At 46.2% G+C, this 20,320-nt stretch overlaps 1 protein-coding gene across 5 annotated transcripts in view; it reads left to right on the top strand.

Annotated features, from left to right (window-relative positions):
* NCSTN (nicastrin) overlaps window positions 1-20,320 on the top strand; it is a 46,939-nt gene that overhangs the window by 17,323 nt on the left and 9,296 nt on the right. Inside the window, exons 3-13 of one of the 5 annotated variants that reach the window (XM_064732605.1) lie at window positions 672-795; window positions 2,115-2,233; window positions 5,557-5,702; window positions 7,025-7,178; window positions 8,224-8,333; window positions 10,745-10,897; window positions 13,183-13,287; window positions 13,991-14,068; window positions 16,353-16,406; window positions 16,659-16,774; window positions 19,504-19,606. In XM_064732605.1, coding sequence (XP_064588675.1) covers window positions 672-795; window positions 2,115-2,233; window positions 5,557-5,702; window positions 7,025-7,178; window positions 8,224-8,333; window positions 10,745-10,897; window positions 13,183-13,287; window positions 13,991-14,068; window positions 16,353-16,406; window positions 16,659-16,774; window positions 19,504-19,606 — 1,262 coding nt within the window. Of the gene's footprint in view, window positions 1-671; window positions 796-2,114; window positions 2,234-5,556; window positions 5,703-7,024; window positions 7,179-7,332; window positions 7,388-8,223; window positions 8,334-10,744; window positions 10,898-13,182; window positions 13,288-13,990; window positions 14,069-16,352; window positions 16,407-16,604; window positions 16,775-19,503; window positions 19,607-20,320 lie in introns of all 5 variants that reach the window. The other 4 variants (XM_064732603.1, XM_064732607.1, XM_064732606.1 and 1 more) reach the window with 4 other exon arrangements.

Below are 20,320 nucleotides of genomic sequence, written 5' to 3'. Positions count from 1 at the left end.
CATGGATTTTTTGGTGGGAATTTTGGGAACCCATGGATTTTTTTGTGGGAATTTTGGGAAACCTGTGGATTTTCAGTGGGAATTTTGGGAATCCATGGATTTTCCTGGGAATTTTGGGAACCCATGGATTTTTTTGTGGGAATTTTGGGAACCCATGGATTTTTTGGTGAAATGTTGAGGATCCCGTGGATTTTTTGGTGGGAATTTTGGGAAACCCATTAATTTTCGGTGGGAATGTTGGGGATTCTGTGGATTTTTCCTGGGAATTTTGGGAAACCCATGGATTTTCGGTGGGAATGTTGGGGATTCCGTGGATTTTTGTGGGAATTTTGGGCATCCCGTGGATTTTTTGGTGGGAATTTTGGGAAACCCGTGGATTTTTGGTGGGAATTTTGGGAAACCCGTGGATTTTTGGTGGGAATTTTGGGAAACCCGTGGATTTTCGGTGGGAATTTTGGGAACCCATGGATTTTCAGTGGGAATTTTGGGAAACCCGTGGATTTTCGGTGGGAATCCTGTGGATTTTTTGTGGGAATTTTGGGAACCCATGGATTTTTTTGGTGGGAATGTTGGGGAACCCATGGATTTTTTTGTGGGAACCCATGGATTTTCAGTGGGAATTTCGGGAATTCCATGAATTTTTCCTGGGAATTCTCTCCGTTTCTGGGCAGCCTCGCTGAGCGGTGACACCGGCGTGATCCACGTGGTGGAGCAGGAGCAGGACCTGCACTGGGCCCTGGCCCAGGGGCCCAACCCGCCCTACGTGGTGCTGCTGGACGGGAGCCTCTTCTCCAGGTGGGAATTCCTGAAATCCGGGATCAAATCTCCTTCTCCAGGTGGGAATTCCTGAAAAATCTGGGATTAAATCCCTTTTTCCAGGTGGGAATCCCTAAAAATCTGGGATCAAATCCCCTTCTCCAGGTGGGAATTCCTTTAAAATCTGGGATTAAATCCCTTCTCCAGGTGGGAATTCCTGCAAAAATCTGGGATCAAATCCCTTTTCCAGGTGGGAATTCCTCCAAAATCTGGGATCAAATCCCCTTTTCCAATTCCCTCAAAATCTGGGATCAAATCCCCTTTTCCCCTTTAAAATCTGGGATCAAATCCCCTTTTCCAATTTCTTCAAATCCAGGATCAAATCCCCTTCTCCAGGTGGGAATTCCTGCAAAAATCTGGGATTAAATCCCCTTTTCCAATTCCTTCAAAATCCGGGATCAAATCCCCTTCTCCAGGTGGGAATTCCTTTAAAATTGGGATTAAATCCCTTTTTCCAGGTGGGAATCCCTCCAAAAGTTTGGGATCAAATCTCCTTCTCCAGCTGGGAATTCCCTCAAAATCTGGGATCAAACCCCCTTTTCCAGCTGGGAATTCCCTAAAAGTTTGGGATCAAATCCCCTTTTCCAATTCCCTCAAAATTTGGGATCAAATCCCCTTCTCCAGGTGGGAATCCCTAAAATCCGGGATCAAATCCCTTTTTCCAGGTGGGAATTCCCAAAAATCCGGGATCAAATCCCTTTTCCAATTCCCTCAAAATCCAGGATCAAATCCCTTTTTCCAGGTGGGAATCCCTAAAATCCGGGATCAAATCCCCTTTTCCAGATGGGAATTCCTCCAAAATCCGGGATCAAATCCCCTTCTCCAATTCCCTCAAAATCCGGGATCAAATCCCCTTCTCCAGGTGGGAATCCCTCAAAATTCAGGAACAAATCCCCTTCTCCAATTCCCTCAAAATCCGGGATCAAATCCCCTTTTCCAATTCCCTCAAAATCCGGGATCAAATCCCCTTTTCCAGGTGGGAATTCCTTTAAAATCCGGGATTTTGGGCCCTTTCAAAATTAAAATCCCAGGATTTTTCCTTCATTTCCTTGTTTCATCCCCAGATTTCAATTTTTCCTGGATAAATCCCAAATTCCAGCTTTTTTTCCCCATTTCCAGGGAGATTTTCCTGTACCTGAGGGAAAATTCCAGGATTTCCAACCTCGTTATTTTTCCAACATTTTGTGCCCTTTCATAATTAAAATCCCAGGATTTTTCCTTCATTCCCTTGATTTTATCCCCAGACTTCAATTTTCCATGGATAAATCCCAAATTCCAGCTTTTTTCCCCATTTCCAGGGAGATTTTGATGCAGCTGAAAGGATCCTCCCGGATTTCGGGCCTGGCCGTGGCCGCTGCCTCTCCCGCCCCTTCCCAAGGATTTTCCCCAGGATTGAAATGTCCCAACGATGGATTTGGTGAGCAAAATTCCCAACTTTTCCCCTCTGCTTTTTCCCCATTATTTCCCAATTTTTTCCATTTTTTTCCCATTTTTTTCCCATTTTTCCCCAATTTTATTCCCATTTTTTCCCATTTTTCCCCATTTTTTTCCCCATTTTTTTCCCCATTTTTTTCCCTTTTTTCCCTTTTTTCCTTTTTTCCCCTTTTTTTTTTTTCCCCTTTTTTCCCTTTTTTCCCTTTTTTCCCCTTTTTTCCCTTTTTTCCCCTTTTCCCCCCTTTTTTCCCATTTTTTCCCCATTTTTTTCCCATTTTTTCCCCATTTTTCCCCATTTTTCCCCCCTTTTTTTCCCATTTTTTTCCCCATTTTTTCCCCATTTTTTCCCCATTTTTTCCCCATTTTTTCCCCATTTTTCCCCATTTTTTCCCCATTTTTTCCCCATTTTCTCCCATTTTTTCCCATTTTTTCCCCATTTTTCCCTCATTTTTTCCCCATTTTTTCCCCATTTTTTCCCCATTTTTCCCCATTTTTTCCCCATTTTTTCCCCTATTTTTTCCCATTTTTTCCCCTTTTTTCCCCTTTTTTCCCCCTTTTCCCCCCCTTTTTTCCCCATTTTTTCCCCATTTTTTTCCCCTTTTTTCCCATTTTTTCCCCATTTTTTCCCCATTTTTTCCCCTTTTTTCCTCCATTTTCTCAGTTTTTTCACATTTTTCTCCCATTTTTTTCTTGAATTTTCCCCCCATTTTTTTCCCATTTTCTCCCCCATTCTTCCCCTGGTTTTCCCTGTTTTATTCCATTTTTTCACTGTTCTTTTTGCATATTTCATCTTTTTTCCCTTTTTTTTCTCATTTCCCCGTGTTTATTCAGACACCTATGGCCCCCATTTTTTACCCATTTTTTACCCATTTTTTACCCATTTTTTACCCATTTTTTTCCATTTTTCCCCCATATTTCAGGTGTTTATTCAGACACCTACAACCCCCAGTTCTTGCCCATTTTTTACCCATTTTTTACCCAATTTTTACCCATTTTTTTCCATTTTTCCCCCATATTCCAGGTGTTTATTCAGACACCTACGGCCCTCAGTTTGCTCACTGCAACGGCTCCCAGTGGAACCCAGGAAACTCCAGATTTTTACCCAATTTTAACCCATTTTTATCCATTTTTTACCCATTTTTCTCCATTTTCCAGGGGTATATTCAGACACCTATGGCCCCCAGTTCTTGCCCATTTTTTACCCATTTTTCCCCCATTTTCCCCCATTTTTCAGATGTTTATTCAGACACCTACAGCCCCCATTTTTTACCCAATTTTCACAGTTTTTCCCCCATTGTTTAGACACCTATGGCCCTCAGTTCTCGCCCATTTTTTACCCATTTTTTACCCATTTTTCTCCATTTTATCCCCATTTTTCAGGGGTATATTCAGACATCTACAGGCCTCAGTTTGCTCACTGCAACGGCTCCCAGTGGAACCCAGGAAGCTCCAGATTTTCACCCAATTTTTACCCAATTTTCTCCATTTTATCCCCATTTTTTAGGTGTATATTCAGACATCTACAGCCCCCAGTTCTTGCCCATTTTTACCCATTTTTTACCCAATTTTCACAGTTTTTCCCCCATTGTTCAGACACCTATGGCCCTCAGTTCTTGCCCATTTTTTCCCATTTTATCCTCATTTTCCAGGTGTTTATTCAGACGCCTACGGCCCCCAGTTCTTGCCCGTTTCTTGCCCATTTTTTACCCAATTTTCTCCATTTTATCCCCATTTTCCAGGTGTTTATTCACACACCTACAGCCCTCAGTTCTTGCCCATTTTTTACCCATTTTTTACCCAATTTTCCCATTTTTCCCCTATTTTTCAGGTGTTTATTCAGACACCTATGGCCTGCAGTTCTTGCCCTGTTTATTCCCATTTTTTTGCTGGTTTTTTCCCATTTTTCTCTGTTTTTCCCCATTTTTCAGGAGTTTACTGTGACACCTATGGCCCCCAGTTCTTGCCCATTTTTTACCCAATTTTTACCCAATTTTCACAGTTTTTCCCTCATTATTCAGACACCTACAGCCCTCAGTTCTTGCCCATTTTTTACCCATTTTTTACCCTTTTTTTACCCAATTTTCACCATTTTATCCCCATTTTCCAGGTGTTTATTCAGACACCTATGGCCCTCAGTTTGCTCACTGCAACGGCTCCCAGTGGAACCCAGGAAACTCCAGATTTTCACCCAATTTTTACCCAATTTTCACCGTTTTTCCCCCATTGTTTAGACACCTATGGCCCCCATTTTTTACCCATTTTTAACCCAATTTTCTTCATTTTATCCCCATTTTCCAGGGGTATATTCAGACACCTACGGCCCTCAGTTTGCTCACTGCAACGGCTCCCAGTGGAACCCAGGAAACTCCAGATTTTCACCCAATTTTCCCATTTTTCCCCTATTTTTCAGGTGTTTATTCAGACACCTATGGCCCTCAGTTCTTGCCCATTTTGTACCCAATTTTTACCCATTTTTCACCATTTTTCCCCCATTTTTCAGGTGTTTATTCAGACACTTACAGCCCCCAGTTCTTGCCCATTTTTTACCCATTTTTTTCCATTTTCCCCCCATTTTTTAGGGGTATATTCACACACCTACAGCCCTCAGTTCTTGCCCATTTTTTTCCCAATTTTTACCCATTTTTCTCCATTTTTCCCCATTTTTCAGGTGTTTATTCAGACACCTATGGCCCTCAGTTTGCTCACTGCAACGGCTCCCAGTGGAACCCAGGAAACTCCAGATTTTCACCCAATTTTTACCCAATTTTCACCGTTTTTTCCCTCGTTATTCAGACACTTACAGCCCCAGTTCTTGCCCATTTTGTACCCATTTTTTACCCATTTTTTCCCCATTTTTTACATTTTTTTCTCATTTTTCAGGTGTTTATTCAGACACCTACAGCCCTCAGTTCTTGCCCATTTTTTACCCATTTTTTACCCATTTTTTACCATTTTATCCCCATTTTCCAGGGGTATATTCAGACACCTACAGCCCTCATTTTTTACCCATTTTTTACCCCTTTTTCACCATTTTATTCTCATTTTTTAGGTGTATATTCAGACACCTACGGCCCTCAGTTTGCTCACTGCAACGGCTCCCAGTGGAACCCAGGAAACTCCAAATTTTTACCCAATTTTCACAGTTTTTCCCCCATTGTTTAGACACTTATGGCCCTCAGTTTTTACCCATTTTTTACCCATTTTTCCCCATTTTTCCCCATTTTTAGGTGTTTATTCAGACACCTACGGCCCTCATTTTTTACCCATTTTTTACCCATTTTTCCCCATTTTATCCCCATTTTCCAGGGGTATATTCAGACACCTACGGCCCCCAGTTTGCTCACTGCAACGGCTCCCAGTGGAACCCGGGCGGCTCCGGGCTCTCCTTTGAGGATTTTCCCTTCCCCATTTTCCTGCTCCAGGACGCCAACGAGACCCAGCTCATCAAAGAGGTGAGGGGGCAAAAATCCCATTCAAAATCCCATTCAAAATCCCATTAAAACCCCGTTAAAAGTTCTTTAAAATTCGTTAAAACCCGGTAAAATGCGCTAAAGTTCAATTTAAAATCATTTAAGTTCATAAAAATGCGTTGAAAATTCCGTTAAAAATTCCGTTAAAAATTCCGTTAAAAAATCCGTTAAAAATTCCGTTAAAAATTCCGTTAAAAATTCTGTTAAAAATTCCATTAAAAAATCTATTAAAAATTCCGTTAAAAAATCCATTAAAAATTCCATTAAAAATTCTGTTAAAAATTCCATTTAAAATTCCGTTAAAAATGCCATTAAAAATTCCATTTAAAAATCCATTAAAAATTTCATTAAAAATTTGGTTAAAAATTCTGTTAAAAATTCCGTATTCCATTAAAAATTCCATTAAAAATTCATTAAAAATTCCGTTTAAAATCCATTAAAAATTCCTTTTAAAATCCATTAAAAATTCGGTTTAAAATCCGTTTAAAATTCCGTTTAAAATTCCGTTTAAAATTCCGTTAAAAATTCCGTTAAAAAATCCGTTAAAAATTCCGTTAAAAATTCCATTACAAATTCCATTACAAATTCCATTAAAAATTCCATTAAAAATCCATAAAAAAAGGCAGTAAAAAATGCTAAAAACTGTTTAAAATGTATAAAAATAAGGAATGACGGTGCTGTGTTTGTTTAATAAAAACCCATTAAAAATTCTGCAAAAAAAATCATTCAAAAGCCATCAGGAGCCATTTAAAAAAAATCACCAAAAATTTTTAAAGTTCCACAAAAAATTCATTTAAAAACCTAGGAAAAAGCTGTAAAATTTAGAAAAACTCAGATAAAGTACTCATGAAAAAATCCTTTGAAAATAAATAAAAATCCTTTAAAAATAACTTAAATTATAATCAGATAAAAATCTATGCAAAAAATTCATTGAAAGCCTTAATAATTCCATTAAAAATTCCGTTAAAAATTCCATTAAAAATGCCATTAAAAATTCCACAAAAAATTCATTTAAAAATCCCAGAAAAAGCTGTAAAATTCAGAAAAACTCAGATAACATGCCCATGGAAAAAGTCCTTTGAAAATAAATAAAAATCCTTTAAAACTAAATTATAATTAAATAAAAATCTATGCAAAAAATTCATCGATAGCCTTAGAAATTCCATTACAAATTCCATTAAAAAATCCATTAAAAATTCCGGTAAAAATTCCATTAAAAATCTGTAAAAAAAGGCAAAAAAAAACCCCAAAAGCTGTTTAAAATTTTCTAAAAACAAGCAATGCTGGTGCTGTGTTTGTTGCAGTGTTACCGCGCCCACAACGTGCCGGGCCCCGGGGGCTCGGCGCCGCCGTTCCCGCTGTGCGCGCTGCAGCTGCAGGCCCACATGCACGCGGCCGCCAGCACCGTCACCTGCATGCGCCGCAGCTCCCTGCAGAGCGCCTTCAGCATCAACCCGGGTATGTAATGCATCAATGCATTGGGGCTGGGCTGCATTGCTGGGGCTGTGCTGGGGCTGCAGAGCGCCTTCAGCATCAACCCGGGTACGTAATGCATTGGGGCTGGGCTGCATTGCTGGGGCTGTGCTGGGGCTGCTGCAGTGGGGCCGCCAGCACCGTCACCTGCATGCGCCGCAGCTCCCTGCAGAGCGCCTTCAGCATCAACCCAGGTATGTAATGCATTGGGGCTGTGCTGCAATGGAGCTGGGCTGCAGTGCTGGGGCTGTGCTGGGGCTGCAGAGCGCCTTCAGCATCAACCCAGGTTGGTAATGCATGGGGGCTGGGCTGCATTGCTGGGGCTGTGCTGGGGCTGCAGAGCGCCTTCAGCATCAACCCGGGTGAGTAATGCATCAATGCATTGGGGCTGGGCTGCATTGCTGGGGCTGTGCTGGGGCTGCAGAGCACATTCAGCATCATCCCAGGTAGGAATGCATTCCAGCAATGCATGGGGGCTGCAATGGGGCTGTGCTGGGGCTGCAGAGCCTTCAGCATCAACCCGGGTGAGTCATGCATTGCTGGGGCTGCATTGGGGCTGTGCTGGGGCTGCAGAGCGCCTTCAGCATCAACCCGGGTAGGAATGCATGGGGGCTGGGCTGCATGGGGGCTGTGCTGGGGCTGCTGCAGTGGGGCTGCAGAGCACATTCAGCATCAACCTAGGTAGGAATGCATGGGGGCTGCAGTGGGGCTGCAGAGCGCCTTCAGCATCAACCCGGGTCAGTGCTGCTGCATTGCTGAGGTACTAATGCATTGCTGGGGCTGCAGCAGGATTTCCTGTTTTTCCCTGGATTTTTCCCAACGTCTGGAATTTTTTCCATGTTTTCCCATTCCCAGAGATCGTGTGTGATCCCCTGCTGGATTCCCCCTTCTGGATCTCCCTAAATCCCTTTTTTCCTATAAAAACTCCATTTTTTTCCATAAAAACTCCCAGAAAATTCCCATTTTTAGCAGGATTTCCCGGTTTTTCCGTGGAGTTTTCCCAACCCCTGGAATGTTTTCCCATTCCCAGAGATCGTGTGTGATCCCCTGCTGGATTTCAATGTCTGGACCTCCCTCCAGCCCATCAACGCCTCGGGGCGGCTGCAGCCGGAGCAGCGCGTGGTGCTGGCGGCCACCAGGGTGAGAGGGCTGCAAATCCTGGGAAAATCTGGGGAAAATCTGGGGAAAATCTGGGGAAAATCTGGGGAAAATCTGGGAAAAATCTGGGAAAAATTGTGGGGAAAATCCTGGGAAAATTGTGGGGAAATCCTGGGGAAATTGTGGGGAAAATCCTGGGAAAAATCTGGGGAAATCCTGGGGAAATTGTGGGGAAAATCTGGGAAAAATTGTGGGGAAAGTCTGGGAAAATTGTGGGGAAAATCCTGGAAAAATCCTGGGGAAATTGTGGGGAAAATCCTGGGAAAATTGTGGGGAAAATCTAGGAAAATTGTGGGGGAATTCTGGGGAAGTTGTGGGGAAATCCCTGGAAAAATTGTGGGGAAAATCATGGGGAAATCCTGGGGAAATTGTGGGGAAATCCTGGGAAAAATTGTGGGGAAATCCTGGGGAAATTGTGGGGAAATCCCTGGAAAAATTGTGGGGAAAATCCTGGGGAAATTGTGGGGAAAATCCTGAGGAAATTGTGGGGAAAATCTGGGAAAATTGTGAGGAAAGTTTGGGAAAATTATGGGGAAAATCATGGGGAAATTGTGGGAAAATTGTGGGGAAAATCTGGGAAAAATGTGGGGAAAATCTGGGGGAATTGTGGGGAAATCCCTGGAAAAATCCTGGTTAAATTGTGGGGAAAATCTGGAAAAATTGTGGGGAAAATCTGGGAAAAATTGTGGGGAAAATCATGGGGAAATTGTGGGGAAAATCTGGGAAAATTGTGGGGAAAATCCTGGGGAAATTGTGGGGAAATCCTGGGAAAATTGCTGGGGAAATTGTGGGGAAAATCTGGGAAAATTGTGGGAAAAATCATGGGGAAATCCTGGGAAAATTGTGGGGAAATCTTGGGGAAATTGTTGGGAAAATTCCTGGGGAAATTGTGAGGAAAATCTGGGAAAATTGTGGGGAAATTCTGGGGAAATTGTGGGGAAATCCTGGGAAAAATCTGGGAAAAAGTGTGGGGGAAAATTATTTTTCCCCATTTCCCAGGTGGACAGCCACTCGTTTTTCTGGAACATTCCCATTATTTTTCCCATTATTTTTCCCATTATTTTCCCCATTATTTTCCCCATTTCCCAGGTGTTTTTCTGGAACATTCCCATTATTTCCCATGTTTTCCAGGTGGACAGCCACTCGTTTTTCTGGAACATTCCCATTATTTTCCCCATTATTTTCCCCATTTCCCAGGTGTTTTTCTGGAACATTCCCATTATTTTCCCCATTCCCAGGTGGACAGCCACTCGTTTTTCTGGAACATTCCCATTATTTTCCCCGTTATTTTTCCCCATTATTTTTCCTATTTCCCAGGTGTTTTTCTGGAACATTCCCATTATTTTTCCCATTATTTTTCCCTATTTCTCAGGTGTTTTTCTGGAACATTCCCATTATTTTCCCCATTATTTCCCATGTTTCCCAGGTGTTTTTTCTGGAACATTCCCATTATTTTCCCCATTATTTTCCCCATTATTTTTCCCTATTTCCCAGATGTTTTTCCGGAACATTCCCATTATTATTTCCCATTCCCAGGTGGACAGCCACTCATTTTTCCGGAACATTCCCATTATTTTCCCCATTATTTTTCCCATTATTTCCCATGTTTCCCAGGTGGACAGCCACTCGTTTTTCTGGAACATTCCCATTATTTCCCATGTTTCCAGGTGGACAGCCACTCGTTTTTCTGGAACATTCCCATTATTTTTCCCATTATTTTTCCCATTATTTTTCCCTATTTCCCAGGTGTTTTTCTGGAACATTCCCATTATTTTCCCCATTATTTTCCCCATTCCCAGGTGGACAGCCACTCGTTTTTCTGGAACATTCCCATTATTATTTCCCATGTTTCCCAGGTGGACAGCCACTCGTTTTTCTGGAACATTCCCATTATTTTCCATGTTTCCCAGGTGGACAGCCACTCGTTTTTCTGGAACATTCCCATTATTTTTCCCATTCCCAGGTGGACAGCCACTCGTTTTTCTGGAACATTCCCATTATTTTCCCATTATTTTCCCCATTCCCAGGTGGACAGCCACTCGTTTTTCTGGAACATTCCCATTATTTTCCCCATTATTTTTCCCTATTTCCCAGGTGTTTTTCTGGAACATTCCCATTATTTTCCCCATTATTTCCCATGTTTCCCAGGTGGACAGCCACTCGTTTTTCTGGAACATTCCCATTATTTATTTCCCATGTTTCCCAGGTGGACAGCCACTCGTTTTTCTGGAACATTCCCATTGTTTTTCCCCATTCCCAGGTGGACAGCCACTCGTTTTTCTGGAACATTCCCATTATTTTCCCCATTATTTTCCCCATTATTTTCCCATTATTTTTCCCATGTTTCCCAGGTGTTTTTCTGGAACATTCCCATTATTTCCCATGTTTCCCAGGTGGACAGCCACTCGTTTTTCTGGAACGTGGCCCCGGGCGCCGAGGCCGCCGTCGGCTCCTTCGTGGCGCTGCTGGCGGCGGCGCAGGCCCTGCACGGAGCCCCCGGCGCCCAGAGCCTGCCCAGCAACGTCCTCTTCGTCTTCTTCCAGGGGGTGAGAGGCGGAATTCCATGGGATCCATCCTGGGATCCATCCTGGGATTCTTGGGATCCATCCTGGGATTCTCAGGATCCAGCCCCAAATCTTTGGGATCAATCCCAGTCCTTGGGAATGGGTTTTTCCTGGGTTTTTGGGTGGGATTGGGGTCAGCTCAGGAACGAGCTCTTCGTCTTCTTCCAGGGGGTGAGAGGCAGAATTCCATGGGATCCATCCCAGGATCCATCCTGGAATTCCATGGGATCCATCCTGGGATTCCCTGGGATCCATCCTGGGATTCCCTGGGATCCATCCTGGGATTCCCTGGGATCCATCCTGGGATTCCCTGGGATCCATCCTGGGATTCTCAGGATCCAGCCCCAAATCCTTGGGATCAGTCCCTGCCCTTGGGAATGGGTTTTTCCTGGGTTTTTGGGTGGGATTGGGGTCAGCTCAGGAACGTGATCTTCGTCTTCTTCCAGGGGGTGAGAGACGGAATTCCATGGGATCCATCCTGGGATTCCATGGGATCCATCCTGGGATTCCCTGGGATCCATCCTGGGATTCCCTGGGATCCATCCTGGGATTCCCTGGGATCCATCCTGGGATTCCCTGGGATCAGTCCCTGCCCTTGGGAATGGGCTTTTCCTGGGGTTTGGGTGGGACTGGCTCTGGTTTTTGGTTTTTCTTCTTTTCTCCGTTCTCTTTGTTTTCCATTTCTTTCTCTTTCATTCCTTGGTTTTTCCTTTCCCTTTTCTATTTCCCCTTTCCCCTTTTTCCTTTTTTTCCCCTTTCCCATTTTCCCTTTCCCCCCATCCCCATTCCCATTTCCCCATTCCCATTCCCCCTTTCCCCTTTTCCCCTTTCCCATTCCTATTTCCCTTTTCCCTATCCCAATCTCATTCCTCTTTCCCATTTTCCTCTTTCCCCTTTCCCCTTTTCCCATTCCCCATCCCCATCCCCATTCCCATTTCCCCATTCCCTTTCCCCCTTTCCCATTCCCATTTTCCCTTTCCCATTCCTATTCCCCTTTCCCATTTCCATTTCCCCATTTTTATTTCCCCTTTCCCTTTTCCCCTTTCCCATTCCCATTCCCCTTTTCCCTATCCCATTCTCATTCCCCTTTCCCATTTTCCTCTTTCCCCATTCCCTTTTCCCCATTCCCCCTTTGCCTTCTCCCTTTCCCCTTTTCCCTTTTCCCCTATCCCATTCCCATTCCCCTTTCTCATTTCCATTTCCCCATTCTTATTTCCCCTTTCCTATTCCCATTGCCCATTTCCCGTTCCCATCCCCATTCCCATTTCTCCCATTCCCTTTTCCCCCTTTCCCCCTTTCCCATTGCCCTTTTCCCTTTCCCCTTCCTATTCCCCTTTCCCATTTTTATTTCCCTTTTCCCCTTTCCCTTTCCCCCTTTCCCCTTTCCCATTCCCCTTTCCCATTTCCATTTCCCCATTTTTATTTCCCCTTTCCCTTTTCCCCTTTCCCATTCCCCTTTTCCCTATCCCAATCTCATTCCTCTTTCTCATTTTCCTCTTTCCCCTTTCCCATTCCCTCTTTCCCCATTCCCCCTTTGCCATCTCCCTTTCCCCTTTCCCCTTTCCCCATTCCCCTTTCTCCCATTTCCCCTTTTCCCCTATCCCTTTCCCATTCCCCTTTCCCCTTTCCATTTCCCCATTTTTATTTCCCCTTTTCCTTTCCCCATTCCCATTCCCCTTTTCCCCTTTCCTATTCCTATTGCCCTTTTCCCTTTCCCATTCCCTTTTCCCCATTCCCCTTTCCCCTTTCCCCCTTTCCCCATTTTCCCCATTCCCGTTTCTCCCATTCCCTTTTCCCCTTTCCCCTTTTCCCCTATCCCATTCCCATTCCCCTTTCCCGTTCCCATTCCCCTTTCCATTTCCCCATTTTTATTTTCCCTTTCCCATCCCCATTCCCATTTTCCCCTTTCCCCTTTTCCCATTCCCATTCCCATTTTTCCCTTTCCCATTCTCATTCCCTTTTTCCATTTTCCCCTTTTCCCATTCCCTTTTCCCCATTTTCCTCTTTTTGCCTATCCCATTCCCATTCCCGTTCCCCATTCCCCGTTCCCATTCCCATTTTCCCCATTCCCATTCCCCTTTTTCCCTTTCCCATTGTCATTCCCTTTTCCCCTTTTCCCCTTTCTCATTCCCATTTCCCTTTTCCCTATCCCAATCTCATTCCCCTTTCCCATTTTCTCTTTCCCCTTTCCCCATTCCCCATCCCCATTCCCAGTTTCCCATTCCCAGTTTCCCATTCCCATTCCCGTCATTCCGTTCCGTTCCCAGGAGAGCTTCGATTACATCGGCAGCTCGCGCCTGGTGTTTGACATGGAGCAGGAGAAATTCCCGCTGCGCCTGGAGAACGTCGGCGCCTTCCTGGAGCTGGGCCAGGTCCGGGGGGAGCGGTCCCGGGAATTCCCTGATTTCCCTGGGAATTCCCTGATTTCCCTGGGAATTCCCGAGTTTCCTCCAAAATTCCCCAAGTTTTCCCTGGGAATTCCTGAGTTTTCCCTGGGAATTCACTGATTTCCCTGGGAATTCACTGATTTCCCTGGCAATTCCCTGATTTCCCTTGGGATTCCCGAGTTTTCCCTGGGAATTCCTGAGTTTCCCTGGGATTTCCCTGGGATTCCCTGAGTTTCCCTTGGGATTCCCTGAGTTTTCCCGTGGGATTTCCCGAGTTTTCCCTTGGGATTCCTGAGTTTTCCCTGGGAATTCCCTGATTTCCCTGGGAATCCCCTGATTTCCCTGGCAATTCCCTGATTGCCCTGGGAATTCCCTGATTTCCCTGGGAATTCACTGATTTCCTTGGGATTTCCTGAGTTTTCCCGTGGGAATTCCTGAGTTTCCCTTGGGATTCCCGAGTTTTCCCTGGGAATTCCCTGAGTTTCCCTTGGAATTCCCGAGTTTTCCCTGGCAATTCCCTGATTTCCCTTGGGATTCCCTGATTTCCCTGGGAATTCACCGAGTTTTCCCTGGGAATTCCCTGATTTCCCTGGGAATTCACTGATTTCCCTGGGAATTCCCGAGTTTTCCCTGAATTTCCCACCCCATCCCTGATTTTTCCCCAATTTCGCCCCTGGCTGTTTTCCAGGTGTCCCTGATGAACAATTCCATGCTCTGGATGCACACGGATCCCGTCTCCCGCCGGAACCAATCCGTGGATGACCAGGTGAGCCGGGAATGCCGGGAATGTTCCCAATCCTGGGAATGTTCCCAATCCTGGGAATCCCTGGGAATTCCCTGCCAACCCATCCTGGAATGGGCTGGGAGCCTTTCCCAGGAATCCAAACCCCGTCACGATTCCTGGGATATTCCCAGCAAAATCTGGGATTTCAAATTCCCAGCGGGAATTCCATCCAGTTTGATTTCCCAGTTGCGAATCCCACTGGGAATTCCACCCAGTTCAGGTTCCCGGTGGGAATTCCATCCCAAAGAACCCCCTGGGCTGATCCCAAACTCCCCATTTTCCATGGATATTCCGACCAAATCTCTGGGATTTCCAGCGGGATTCCAGCCCCGTCATTCCCGTTATTCCCAGCATTATTCCCTGTGTTTTTCCAGGTCCAGGATCTCCTTTCCAAGCTCCGCAGCTCCGGTTCCAGCTCCGGGGTTTCCCCACATCCCAGAGCCCCTCAGGATTCCCATCATTCCCATTGTCATTCCCATCATTCCCATTGTCATTCCCATCATTCCCATTGTCATTCCCATCATTCCCATTGTTTTTCCCGTTGTTTTTCCAGGTCTGGGATCTCCTTTCCAAGCTCCAGAGCTCCGGTTCCAGCTCCAGGGTTTCCCCACATCCCAATACCCCCCGTCATTCCCATCATTCCCATTGTTTTTCCTGTCGTTTTTCCAGGTTCAGGATTTCCTTTCCAAGCTCCGGAATTCCAACTCCGGTTCCAGCTCCGGGGTTTCCCCACATCCCAATGCCCCCTGTTATTCCCATCATTCCCATTGTCATTCCCATCATTCCCATTGTCATTCCCATCATTCCCATTGCCATTCCCGTCATTCCCATTGTTTTTCCCGTTGTTTTCCCAGGTCCGGGATCTCCTTTCCAAGCTCCGGATTTCCAGCTCCGGCTCCGGGGTTTCCCCACATCCCAGAGCCCCTCAGGATTCCCATCATTCCCATTGCCATTCCCATCATTCCCATCATTCCCAATGGGAATTCCCGTTGTTTTTCCAGGTCCGGGATCTCCTTTCCAAGCTCCGCAGCTCCGGTTCCAGCTCCGGGGTTTCCCCACATCCCATCACCCCCATTATTCCCATCATTCCCATTGTCATTCCCATCATTCCCATTGTCATTCCCATCATTCCCATTGTTATTCCCATCATTCCCATTGTCATTCCCATTATTCCCATCATTCCCATTGTTTTTCCCGGTATTTTCCCAGGTCCTGGATCTCCTTTCCAAGCTCCACAGCTCTGGTTCCAGCTCCGGGGTTTCCCCACATCCCAGCACCCCCCATCATTCCCATCATTCCCATCATTCCCATTGTCATTCCCATTGTCATTCCCATTGTCTTTCCCATCATTCCCATCATTCCCATTATTCCCATTGTTTTTCCTGTTGTTTTCCCAGGTCCAGCACCTCCTGTCCGCGCTCCGGAATTCCAGCTCCGGCTCCAGGGTTTCCCCACATCCCAGAGCCCCTCAGGATCCCCATCATTCCCATTGTTATTCCCATCATTCCCATTGTCATTCCCATCATTCCCATTGTTTTTCCTGGTGTTTTCCCAGGTCAAGAAGCTCCTGTCCGCACTCCAGAATTCCGGCTCCAGGGTTTCCCCACATCCCAGCACCCCCCGTCATTCCCATTGTCATTCCCATCATTCCCATTGTCATTCCCATCATTCCCATTGTCATTCCCATCATTCCCATTGTCATTCCCATCATTCCCATTGTCATTCCCATTGTTTTTCCCGGTGTTTTCCCAGCTCAAGAAGCTCCTGTCCGCACTCCAGAATTCCGGCTCCAGGGTTTCCCCACATCCCATCACCCCCATTATTCCCATCATTCCCATTGTATTCCCATTATTCCCATTGTCATTCCCATTATTCCCATTGTCATTCCCATCATTCCCATTGTTTTTCCCGGTGTTTTTCCAGGTCCAGCACCTCCTGTCCGCGCTCCGGAATTCCAGCTCCGGTTCCAGCTCCAGGGTTTCCCCACATCCCAATACCCCCCGTTATTCCCATCATTCCCATTGTCATTCCCATCATTCCCATTGTCATTCCCATCATTCCCATTGTTTTTCCCGGTGTTTTCCCAGGTCCGGGATCTCCTGTCCGCGCTCCGGAATTCCAGCTCCGGCTCCGGGGTTTCCCCACATCCCAATACCCCCCGTTATTCCCATCATTCCCATTGTCATTCCCATCATTCCCATTGTCATTCCCATCATTCCCATTGTCATTCCCATCATTCCCATTGTTTTTCCCGCTGTTTTTCCAGGTCCAGCACCTCCTGTCCGCACTCCGGAATTCCAGCTCCGGCTCCGGGGTTTCCCCACATCCCAATACCCCCCCCCCCCCCATTATTCCCATCATTCCCATTGTATTCCCATTATTCCCATTGTCATTCCCATTATTCCCATTGTCATTCCCATCATTCCCATTGTCATTCCCATTGTCATTCCCATTGTCATTCCCATCATTCCCATTGTCATTCCCGTCATTCCCATTGTTTTTCCCGGTGTTTTCCCAGGTCCGGGATCTCCTTTCCAAGCTCCGGAATTCCAGCTCCGGCTCCGGGGTTTCCGTGCAGGAGCCGGAAGTGTCCCAGCCCCTCCCGCCCTCGTCATTCCAGAGGTTCCTGAGGGTCCGGAGCATCCCGGGGGCCGTGCTGAGCGACCACCGGGCGGAATTCCGGAACAGGTAAAACCGGGAATGCCGGGAATTCCGGAACAGGTAAAACCGGGAATGCCGGAACAGGTAAAACCGGGAATGCCGGGAATTCCGGAACAGGTAAAACCGGGAATGCCGGGAATTCCAGGAATTCCACAACAGGTAAAACCCGGGAATGCCGGAACAGGTAAAACCGGGAATGCCGGGAATTCCAGGAATTCTGGGGCAGGTAAATCTGGGAATGATGGCAATGCCAGGACAGGTAAAACCGGGAATGCCGGGAATGCCGGAACAGGTAAAACCGGGAATGCCGGAACAGGTAAAATCTGGGAATGCCGGGAATTCCGGAACAGGTAAAACTGGGAATGCCGGGAATTCCGGAACAGGTAAAACCGGGAATGCCGGGAATGCCGGAACAGGTAAAACCCGGGAATTCCGGGACAGGTAAAACCCGGGAATTCCGGAACAGGTAAAACCCGGGAATTCAGGGACAGGTAAAATCCGGGAATTCCAGAACAGGTAAAATCCGGGAATGCTGGGAATTCCGGAACAGGTAAAACCGGGAATTCCGGAACAGGTAAAACCCGGGAATGCCGGGAATTCCAGGAATTCCACGACCGGTAAAACCCGGGAATTCTGGGACACATCAATCTGGAAATTCTAGTACAAGTAAAATTGGGAATTCCAGGGATTCTGGGACAGGTAAAATCTGGGAATTCCAGGGCAGGGAAATCTGGGAATTCTGTGACGGATAAATCCGGGAATTCCAGGTGTGCTGGGACAGGTAAAACTGGGAATTCTGGGATGGGTAAAATCTGGGAATGCCGGGAATTCCAGGACAGGTAAACCTGGGAATGTCAGGAATTCTGGGGCAGGTAAATCTGGGAATGATGGCAATGCCAGGACAGGTAAATCTGGGAATTCTGGGACAGGTAAAATCCGGGAATTCCAGGGCAGGTAAATCTGGGAATACCAGGAATTCCATGACAGGTAAAGCTGGGAATGCTGGAACAGATCAAATATCTGGGAATTCTGGGCATTCCAGGACAGGCAAAAAAAATCCAGGAATGCCAGAACAGGTAACAAATCCTGGAGTGAGGGGAATTCTGGAATGGGTAAAACCCAGAAATTCTGGAACTGGTAAAATATCTGGGAATTTGGGCGTTCTGGAACAGGTGCAAATCCTGGAATTCTGGGACAGGAAAAATCTGGGAATTTGGGCATTCTGGAACAGATGCAAATAGTGGAATTCCGGGAATTCTGGAACTGGTGAAATATCTGGGAATTCGGGCGCTCTGGAACAGGTACAAATCCTGGAATTCCGGGACAGGAAAAATCCGGGAATTCCAGCAGAATCTCGCAGGAATCCCATCCCAGAAATCCGGGAATTCCGGCCATTCCAGCGGGATCCCGCAGGAATCCCATCCCTCAAATCCAGGATTTCCAGCGGGATCCGTCCATTCCCGTGGCAATCCCATCCCAGGAATCCGGGAATTCCGTCCGTTCCCGCGGGAATGCTCGGAAGGGCGGCAGGGAATTGCTCGGACAGGCGAGAGGGAATTCCGGCTTTTTCCGGGAGCTGCAGCCGCAGCTGCGATTCCGGAGGCTGCTCCCGGAATTTTCCATGGAATTCTCGCCCCGCTGATTCCTCTCCCCTTCCAGGGGTTTTTTGGGATTCACCCCCCCGTGACCCCGGGTTGGGTTTTCCAAAGGAATTCTGGGATCTGCAGTGGGAATTTGGGAATCCCGCATTTTTCCTGGACTTTGTTTCCAGATTTTTCCGAGATCTTTCCTGGATTTTTCCCAGATTTTTCCTGTATTTTTCCCAGATTTTTCCTGGATTTTTCCCGGATTTTTCCCAAATTTCTCCTGGATTTTGCTCCCAGATTTTTCCTGGATTTATCCTGGATTTTTTGTTCCTGGATATTTCCCAGATTTTTCGTGGATTTTTCCTGGATTTTGTTCCCAGATTTTTCCCGGATTTTTCCCAAATTTCTCCTAGATTTTGCTCCCAGATTTTTCCTGGATTTTTCCTGGATTTTTCCCAAATTTCTCCTAGATTTTGTTCCCAGATTTTTCCTGGATTTTTCCTGGATTTTTTGTTCCCAGATATTTCCCAGACTTTTTGCGGATTTTTTTCCGGATTTTTCCAGGATTATTCACGGATTTTTCCTGGATTTTGCTCCCAGATTTTTCGTGGGTTTTTCCTGGATTTTTGTTCCTGGATATTTCCCAGATTTTTCACTGATTTTTTTCTTGATTTTTCTGGGATTATTCCCGGATTTTTCCTGGATTTTGTTCCCTGATATTTCCCAGATTTTTCCTGGCTTTTGTTCCCAGATATTTCCCAGATTTTTCACGGATTTTTTCCGGATTTTTCCAGGATTATTCCCGGATTTTTCCTGGATTTTGTTCCCAGATTTTTCTGGATTTTTCCAGGATTATTCCTGGATTTTTCCTGGATATTTTTCCCGGATTTTTCACTGACTTCTCCCAGATTTTTCCTGGATTTTTCCCAGATTTTTCCCAGATTTTTCCTAGATTTTGTTCTCGGATTTTTGCCAGATCTTTCATGGATTTGGTTCCCAGATATTTCCTGGGGTTTTCACGGATTTTTCACTGATTTTTCCTGGATTTTGTTCCCAGATATTTCCCAGATTTTTCGCGGATTTTTTCCGGATTTTTCCAGGATTATTCCTGGATTTTTCCTGGATATTTTTCCCGGATTTTTCCTGAATTTCCCCGTGTTTTGTGCCCAGGTACTTCCAGAGCATCTACGACACGGCCGAGAGCCTCGGGCTGCGCTATCCCGAGGGCCTGAGCCCCGAGGAGCAGCTGGAGCACGTCAGCGACACCGCCAAGGTCCCGCGGAATTCCAGGGATTTCTGGAATTCTGGGAATTCCTGGGGTTTGGGGGATCCCGGAATTCATGCCTGGGGTTTGGGATTTGGGATCCAGGGCGTTCCTGGGATTTGGGATCTGAATCTGGGATTTGGGAGCGAGGGCACATCTGGGGTTTGGGATCCAAGGAGTTCTTGGGATTTGGGATTCCTGGGATTTGGGACTTGGGATCCAGGGGATTCTTGAGATTTGGGATCCAAGGCATTCTTGGGGTTTGGGATCCAAATTTTGGGATTTGGGATCCGGGGGGTTCTTGGGATTTGGGATTTGGGATTCCTGGGATTTGGGACTTGGGATCCAGGGGATTCTTGAGATGTGGGATCCAAGGAATTCTTGGGGTTTGGGATCCAGGACTTGGGATTTGGGGATTCCTGGGATTTGGGATCTGGGATTTGGGATCCAGGGCATTCCTGGGATCTGGGATTTGGGAGCGAGGGCACTCCTGGGGTTTCAGATTCGGGATCTGGGGTTTGGGATCCAAGGAATTCTGGGGATTTGGGATATGGGATTCCTGGGATTTGGGACGTGGGATCCAGGGCATTCCTGGGATTTGGGATCTGGGATCTGGGATTCAGGGCATTCCTGGGATTTGGGAGTGAGGGTATTCCTGGGGTTTCAGATTCGGGATCTGGGGTTTGGGATCCAAGGAATTCTTGGGATTTGGGATCCAGGACT

Source organism: Zonotrichia leucophrys, chromosome 25 (assembly GCF_028769735.1).
Source record: "Zonotrichia leucophrys gambelii isolate GWCS_2022_RI chromosome 25, RI_Zleu_2.0, whole genome shotgun sequence".
Classification (NCBI taxonomy): domain Eukaryota; kingdom Metazoa; phylum Chordata; class Aves; order Passeriformes; family Passerellidae; genus Zonotrichia; species Zonotrichia leucophrys.
Note: the sequence above shows the minus strand (reverse complement) of the source record. Positions and strands in the feature narration are given on the sequence as shown.